The following is an 8,364-nucleotide window of genomic DNA, read 5'->3' as shown; positions in this document are numbered from 1 at the left end:
GTTCTGAACAAGACTATGCAAGAAGAAAGAGTGGGGAGAGGACAGAGGGAAGGAGCACCTCCCTGCATGGTGCAGGGTCAGAACTCACATCTGCATCTCCTGTTCCCCTGTGGCACCTGCAGAGGAGGGTCCTATTCCCACCCCAGTTTTTCAAGCAACATGTTCACGTACACAACAGCGCAACGATTGTGATCAGACACAGGCAAGGAGCCCTTGTGAAACCACACTTCCAGCACAGGAACACAGCAGCCATCATTCCGACCACATCTGACCTCACAGCATTACCTGTTTGCTCTATCACAGAAGGAGCAGGAGCAAGGGGACAGGCACCAATGAGGGCAATGTCTGATCTTAGCAGAACTCTGCTGACTGCCTTCCACATGATCCCATGTGCCCATGGGCCTTGAGAACCGGGACATTGAGCTGATGGAAGCATTGTATTCAGCACCGCCTGCCCCAGCCAACCCCACAATGAGCTGGGCTCAGCTCTGTCCCAGCAGGGAAACTCCTTAATAAGAGGAGCACCACGTTTTCAGCTCGCTTTTAGGAAAATTGCAGCTCTTCATCCTACAAATTAAATGTCTGCCTGCATTGTAAATGAAGCTGCGCCTTCAGCCTTACAACAGCCATCAGGTTTCACCCTGCTCTGGATGGAGTGGAATAAAGTTCCTTCCAGTTTGCTGAAATCAAGAATCTGATTTCACTCCTCTGAGTCTGAGCACCAGCTGGGTTTTTCTAACACAGCAATGCAATAGGGGTGTTAGCAAAACCAGGTTGTCCAGGACTGCAGTGCTCTTGTGGATTATTTTTAATTAGTGCCTTGGGGAAAGCGCTGGGAACTGCATTACACAGTCAGAGCTGCCTCCTCGTTTCTCATGTGGGGTGAATGCTAACCAAGCCATGGAGTTCTCCACCTCTTTTCTCTGAAATAAGGATAATAAATAGGGTTCCTTGCTTAGTTCACAGCCACACTAAGACTTCCTTATTTCTCTAAGCCAGTGGATTACCCCATATCTTCCATAATTATTTTCTCAGCATGCACGGCACCATACATACAGCTCGGTGTAAGGGAAGGGTCCGGCAGCCCTACAGCCAAACCCAGGTCATTATGTCAGCAGGTGCCTTATCAGTGTGGATGAGGTTCCTCCATGCCAGGCCTGAATCACCCACACTCTACTGTTTATGCAGAGGGCGAGGCACGAGGTGCCTGTTAGCATGCCAAAGCCCTTTCACAGCATTCTGGACAGTTTTCTTTGCATCACTTGACTATTTGCATATACTTCATACCACGTACGTGAAATCACGCTTTATTTTGAGTAGCAGCTGGTTTTGTTTGTCAGAGGAAGAACACAGAAAAAGAACAGGTTCATTCCAGGCTTCTGCTGTACAGAAGTCAGCTCTCAGCAGCTCAAGACTTCTCTTAATGGAATGGGACGTTTTCCCTGATCTACACAGAGCCTTTCGGGCAGCAAGCTCTACAGATTGCATGGCACAGGTTTAGGTCCCAGTGCTGTCAGCACAGCGCTCTCAGGACACGGCCTCTCCATCAGGATTGCTTGTTCAATTCCCTAGGTTTGCATGTACACAAGAAAATCTCTGGTTTTGACAAACTTCGATGTTTGAAGCAGACTCAGAACCAAAGGCAACTAGACGAAAGCATCACAAACTCAGCTGCTCAAACTGCTGCACCATCCAGCTCCATGCCAGTGAACGCCTCCAGAAGTGCTTGCACTAAGCCTTGCACTAAGCTCTACAATTCCAGGCTGCTGCAATGCTCAGCAACGCAATAGCTGCACTGAAAGCACCAGGTTTGCATCTCTTACCTTTCTGTGTGAGTGCAGGAGGGCAGCGCTGGCACAGGACTCCCCATGCTCTCTAGTTTCCCAGTCGGCTGTGATTTGCTCCTCAGCCCACATGGCCCTTTTGTAACAGGGCACAGCTGTGGCTTGCCAGTGCTGCTGGGAAGCTCTGTGCTCCCCGCTCATCCGCTTTCCCTCCATCCTTCTGCAGCTCAAAATAACCCATGTCTCCACTTCCCTGTTCTGTGTAGCAGGGCACACGTTGCAACACATTTTCAAAAAAATCATTACGGCATGAAAACTTGTATGAATCTGACATTTGGAATATTGCTGCAGGGTTTCTGCTGGGATACGCGCAGTTTTCCTGGGACTCTGTCCTTTCCTTCTATAAAAGAATCCCTGTTCAGTGTACAATGGGAAAACACTGTCTCTGGGAAAGCTTTGGTGGTACATGAGCCTCTCTCCGTTCCGGCAACAACCTGCATGTTCAGAGCTGTGAAGGAACCAGGTCCTGCCCCGAGTTAAGGCGTTCAATGCCCCAAACCACAGAAGAGAAGAAACCTGCTGCGCAGCAATGCGTGCGGCAGCACCCAGCGCAAACACCCAGCGCCGAGCTTAATCACCGCCAAAAGGGCGTTTTGGTCAGGGCCTCCAGATGTCAGCGAGCAGCTATGCTGCAGAACAGGATGTCGGATTAAGGAGTCTCCAGTGAAACCCGTGCCGAGGCCAGGAAGGGAGGGCGCTGGGTGGTGCCGGGAGCTCGTAGCCACTTGCTGGGCTCTGCCCCCCCCGGGCACCCTGCGCAGAGCTGCACAGCCGGGCAGAGCGTGGGCTGCACGGCACCCTGACCCCAGCCCAGCTGCAGGAAGGAACTCGCCGTGCTCTGGTTGGGATGAACGTGGGTTGGCTGGGCTGCAGGTGACGGGCCGGCTGCTGCCTGTGCCCTGCACAGCCTTATCTCTGCTGGGAGTTAATGTGTAACTCACCCGTGTTTGGTTAGCACAGAAAAGCAAAGACGTCCTGGGATAGACGCGGTCAGGACGAGGATTTGGGCACCGTGGGACGTCGGACACCCTGGTAAAAAAAGAGCAAAATTCTTTATTCCTTCCTGCCCTCTGCTCTCTCTGCTTTTCCTGCTGAGCGTGGCTGTGGTGAAGATCTGAGTGCCTCTGCCCGGGGCACGGGGCTGCGCTGCCCTCGCGCTGGGGACTTTGCTTTGGAAGGAGAAAGAGTGGTGGAGCTGACACACCGAGTGGCACCGGGAGGGGGACTGGGGGGGCTGGAAAGTGGTGCTGGAGAGCTGGGGGCCACCGGTAGGACTCGTTCTTGGGACAGCAAACTCAGCTCTTGGAACAGCAACGTGCGCCCTATTTGTTTAAAGGGGAGGAACTGGAGAGCTGCGCCATCGCCTCCATTCACCCTGGGGTGGGATCCCACTGCACAGCAGCACAGCAGAGGAGCCAGGAGCTGCCCATGCTCTGTTTCTTCGTGCTCTTTGTGTTTAGATCTGGCCAGGATGGGGCCCTTTGCGAGCAGGTGTAGGGCATCAGAGTACAGCTGCAAAAAGCACCGAGATCGGTGAACACTGCTGGAGAGCTGCGATAGAGCGCTGGTAGTCGTGCTGGGATTAGAAGAAAGTAGCCTCTTCAAATAAAGCAATTAGCATTAATTGCTACCCAGCCACTCTTTGATGTCTGAGGGCTCGGCAAGCTTTGCAGAGGACAGTTACGGCAGCTGCTGCAAAAGCTGCCCCAGCGAGTTTTGTGTTTCAAATGAAAAGTGGCCACTTGGAAAAGCTTTTAGTGGGAGAATATACGATCCAGAAAAAGCTTTTCAAGTATCCTTTTAATTTACTTTAAACACTCGGTCAAATGTTTAGTTTGTGGCTTGTTTTTTGAAAGGAGGGAACTGCAAAATCCTGCTGAACCATAAAACCTGAGATTTTTCAGGGTTGGTTTCCTCTTTGCCTCTCCTGAGTCGGATGAATGTGTCAGAACCATAATCTCCTCTGAGAACAGTACGCAGCAGAATGAGCCCCTTGTTCCTGCACAGCTCCTGACGCTCCCTGCTGAACTTTGCCTCCTCCCTCTCACACTGTTTGAAGGAGAGGGCTGCTCAGATCATTTTTCCCAACGTGCTGACCACCAGGAATCAGCTCAGAGACCCCCACGTGGCTGTCCCTGCTTGGGGCTGCTCGCTTTGCAGCTGCAGCATTGCACAGAGGATTCTACTCCAGCGTCAAGTTCAAGCAAAACTTTCACTTCCCTGTTTTGTTCCCTCGGGTTTGTGCAGTGAGTAGGAAGCAGTGCAGAACATTGCAGCAATTCTGCGGGTCCCCATCAAGCAGGCAATAGGCCCTTGCTGCCTGGAAGCAGATTTGTATTTCACATTGCAAATGATGCGTGCAGCAAAGTTACGCAGCTTGGGAAGGCTGAAAATCCCCATCCCCAGCCCGTGCCCCTGCTTCCTGACAGCTAACAGCTCTGGCTATAAGCTTCTCCAAATTCAAAGAATAGAGGGTAGTGCTGCACCAAAGACACTGTTTCCTCAGCTGTGATTTGGGCAGTAAATACTGTAAAACCCAACCTGAAGCACTAAGCTCCTCCTGAGTGGAAGCATTGGATCTTCCAGGTTGTGGGCAGTGAAATCTGATTTTTGTGGCATATTCCAATTACAAAAGAATTCTTTCAGGGTCTGACTGTCTTAACAAGCAGCCAGCTCTGCTTGCTTATCGCCAGATCTAATTCCCTGATCCTGCTAGCAAGAAAAGCAGCAGTGTGCTCCTGCAGCCAGGTTGCAGCACAAAGAGCTCCTCTGTCTGCCCGCAAACAACTGCTCCCGCGTGGGCCCGTGTGTGTTGGAGAGGGCGTTTGTTTGCTGTGCTCTGCAGCCCAGCTCTCATCTCCCAAAGAATGGGCGGTGCGAACAAAGAAAGCACCTAATTGGTGGTGTCAGTACCTTTCGGAAGATTAATGCTTTACATCTATAAGTAATTATGGCTTCCGTAGGCTGCTTGGCCTTTTTTGCCAGGGGGTGAAGCTCTCTTTGCTGTGCACGCTGTGAGCGTAACTGGCCTGAGTGGGATCCTGGGGACCCTGCCCCAGGGTGGTCTTGCAGGTAGAAACCCCAAGGGCCACCCGTTGGTCAGTGGGCACTGGGTGGGTGTGGAGGTGCCACCAGCCATGGGCAGAGCTTAGCCTGGGGTGGGACAGCCCCTGCCAGCACTGCCCAGCTGCAACGGGGCAGCATGCACGCCTGCTACAGGCTTGAAGCTCCTTCCTTTGCCCAGGAACTGCCTTATCTCCAGGGTGATTAAATCATCACCTTCCTTATGGGATACGTTCTCCAGGGCTTACTCCATTTCTGATACTTTTGGGGGAAAAAAAAAATCATTTCCAAAAGTGCTTTCAAAAATGCCTTCCCCTTGCTAGGAGCAGCCCAAGAGCATGCACATTTGCATGCAGCAGCCCCGCAGCCTAACACATCTCTCTCCTGCTCCAGCCGTGCTGTCCCAGCCCTCACTGCAGCCCGTGACATGCCTGGGAAGGACCTGGGGCTGGGCATGGCTGCCTGCAACTCGGACAGCTGCGACAGCATGGTCAGCACGGCCTCCAACCACTCGCAGAGGGTAAGTTGCCCCATTGCGCTCAGCCCAGGCATGACTCACCCCCCTCAGCATGAGATTTTGGTTGGATTTCTGCTCAAAACTGCTGTGACAGCACAAGGACCACACAGATCCTGACCCCAAAATGCTCACGGTCTTTCACACCTACGCGGTAGAGATTAAGCTCACTGCGTGCTTTCCTCAGGGAATAACACCAAACTGCAGGAGCCCGTGGCACAGCCCAGGGGCAGGGCAGGTTGTCCCAGCACCAGTAGGATAACTGGGTCACAGCGGCTCCAACAAGGGTGACTGCACCTGGGGAAGGCATCGAGTTGTACTCCTCCCCAGCTGACAAGAGATGGATTTAGGAGTTAAGGTGGAGATGAGGTGGGACAATGGGTGTAGATGTGCAATTTTTCATTATCTGCTCCTTAAAACTTGTTTGTCTCCAAACACTGATTCCAAGATTGATGGCCTAATTACATCCTGTCTGACTTGGAGCATAATTGATATGTGCTAGTGCAAAGCTCAGTCCTGGGCAGGTTTTCCATTTGATGTATTGCAAACCAGAACCAAACCCTCTAAAATTTATTAGGGATGGACAAACTGGTTGCAGTATTGCATGGTACAAGGCTTGGGTAGGTGCCTCTCTGCAAAACAACTCCACCTGGAACAATTTCTCCCCCACGTTTGTTGATCTGACACATGCTCCATCCTTTCCTGCACTTCAGCTTTTTAATGATGTATATTATGTGTTGCACTTTGACTTGGCATTTCCAGAGTGATCGTATCTCTCGATGCTTGAAATGCAACAAAAATTAAATAGGATCTCGCTGTGCTCCTTTCAAAGCTGTGATGTGAATGGGAGAACAAGGGGAGACATTGCCATCCCCGGATAAATAAAAGTACACCTACAGCTCCTATCAGTGCTGTTCTTTTTTTCCCTTCTTTTTTCAGAGTGATAACAGCTATGACTATTTATCTGTGGAAGAGAAGGAGTGCTTGATGTTCTTAGAAGAAACCATTGGCTCACTGGATGCAGAAGCAGACAGTGGGGTTTCCACTGACGAGACCGACTTCGCAGAGCCCTCTCGGCTGCCCAGGGCATGGCTGAAGAGAGACTCTGCTCCCCAGGGTAAGCTGGGAATCAGGCCCCAGCCCTGTTTGCAAAGGATTTCTGCACTGGGATGAGCTTCCTTGGCAGGCAGGGTGGGAGCGTTGCCCCAGTTTTATTCATTTGGTAAGCAAGAGCCAGATGGCTTTCATCACTCCATGGGTGAGAGGAGGCTGTATAGGGTGGGATATGTAGGGCACCAGCTGCGTTCTCCCAGTTGCTGCATGTAGGAGCTGCTAGCAGCTATCTAATGAGGCAAACAGAACTGCAGGGCAGAGCTTCTCTGCTTGTGCTTACCAGGCATGAAGAAGCGTTCTGTAAATAGTAAGATATCCTGTGTCCATGTGCAGCACGTTCCATGACTTCTCACCTCTCTCTGCCTAGATTTGGAGAACAGGGCTCTCCCTGGAAGCGCAGTTCAGCAGCGTGCAGCCGACCAGAAGGGCACCGAGGGCTCCCCTGGCTTCCCAAGCTCAGCTCCAGCAGTGGCACCAAGCCCAGGCTACCACAGCCTTCCGAGGAACATCACTGCAGCAAATGCACAAAAAGCAAATAAAGCTGATGGCAAAACAGACACACACACCATGCAGGACCTGGTGCCACTGGGTAAATCTCCACAGGAGATGGGCAAGGAGGGCAGGCTTGGCCAAGCTAATGTGAGAAGAGAGGTGAGATCCCTGATCATCCCACCTCCAGCTCCCTTCCAGGATGACCAGGAGAGCCATGCAGAGCAGCCACGAAGCGATGGCTCAGATGCCAGAAAAGAAAATGCAGAGGAGAGCTGGACACGGCCCCGTCCAGCCCTGGAGATGGCGGCTGTCCCCAATCTCACACCACTGTCACACCGAGGGATGGGCAGGGAGAGCGCAGCGCTTCCTCAGGGCCAGCCGGAGCATCCAGCAGCACAGGAGGTCCCACAGGAACCTGATGCCAAGCGTGGGCCTCCCACAGCCCCTAAACCACGAAAACTGCCACCAAATATCATCCTGAGAACCAGCAAAGCCAGCCCAGTGCCGCTTGGTGCAGAGCCTGGACAGAAGGTGAAGGTACCACCACCATCACCCGCCGGCTCTGCTGGAGACACTGCTGCAGAAAAGCAGAATTCTGGGCAGCTCGACCCCAAGGAGAGGGAGAAGGCCCGACGCGAAGCCCTGGAGAAACTGGGGCTGCCGCAGGACGTGGGGGAGCCCTGTGCCCGGCCCGGCCCTGTGCCACCTCCCCGTGACCAGGCCCAGGCAGCACCAAGCACAGCCCCAGCGGGACGGGCCATGAACTTCAAATCCAACACCCTGGAGCGCTCCGGCGTGGGGCTGGGCAGCTGCATGGCCAAAGAGCCAGGCATCAAGGGCAGCGGTTCACTGGGCAAGATGTCCTTCATCGAGCGGCTGGCCCCCAGCTTCCTGCGCAGCAGCAGGCCGCGGCCTGCATCCCTCGGGGCAGGGAAGGACTTTGCTGCGCTGAAGGAGCCCACGGAGGTGGAGAAGAGCAGCAAGCGGAGGTCAAACCCACTGCCCAGCTTCCCCCGGCCGCCCCGTTCCTGTGTCAGCGTGAAGATTTCCCCCAAGGGTTCGACAGAGGAGCACCGGCGCGAGGCCCTGAGGAAGCTCGGCCTGCTGAAGGAGTAGCACTGGGGAGCCAGGAGGAGCACGGCCTCCATCCTTGCATGGCTCTGCTGGATGAGCACTTGCTGCTGGAACAGCTCAGGGGGCAAACATGGGGCCTGCTGCTCCTAGAGTCACCTAATAAAGTAGTGCCACTTGTATAGAATATATTGTACACAGCAAGATATGAGCTGTTTAAACAAGTCAGCAGTCGGCGCGTGGTCAGGGCATGCTCTCCTACAGAAT

The 8,364-nt window shown here is 53.2% G+C and overlaps 1 protein-coding gene across 2 annotated transcripts; it reads left to right on the top strand.

Annotated features, from left to right (window-relative positions):
• C25H1orf116 (chromosome 25 C1orf116 homolog) lies at nt 2,337–8,284 on the top strand. Of its 2 annotated transcripts, none has more exons than XM_021377588.1 (4): nt 2,337–2,876; nt 5,231–5,427; nt 6,361–6,538; nt 6,902–8,284. In XM_021377588.1, the coding sequence occupies exons 2-4, from the start codon at nt 5,335–5,337 to the stop codon at nt 8,140–8,142; spliced, it is 1,512 nt and encodes a 503-aa protein (XP_021233263.1). In that variant the 5' UTR covers nt 2,337–2,876; nt 5,231–5,334; the 3' UTR covers nt 8,143–8,284. The 2 variants fall into 2 exon arrangements, with proteins under 2 accessions (XP_021233263.1, XP_021233262.1); XM_021377587.1 differs by having other exon boundaries at nt 2,340–2,876; nt 5,301–5,427.

The sequence above is a fragment of the Numida meleagris genome, chromosome 25 (assembly GCF_002078875.1).
Source record: "Numida meleagris isolate 19003 breed g44 Domestic line chromosome 25, NumMel1.0, whole genome shotgun sequence".
NCBI classification, from domain to species: domain Eukaryota; kingdom Metazoa; phylum Chordata; class Aves; order Galliformes; family Numididae; genus Numida; species Numida meleagris.
This window is presented reverse-complemented; position numbering and strand designations above follow the sequence as displayed.

Coding starts and splice junctions, on each gene's coding strand:
- C25H1orf116 (XM_021377588.1), top strand. CDS start 5,335: ATGCCTGGGAAGGACCTGGGGCTGGGCATGGCTGCCTGCAACTCGGAC. Junction 5,428..6,360: donor CCTCCAACCACTCGCAGAGG/GTAAGTTGCCCC, acceptor TTCTTTTTTCAG/AGTGATAACAGCTATGACTA. Junction 6,539..6,901: donor GAGAGACTCTGCTCCCCAGG/GTAAGCTGGGAA, acceptor CTCTCTGCCTAG/ATTTGGAGAACAGGGCTCTC.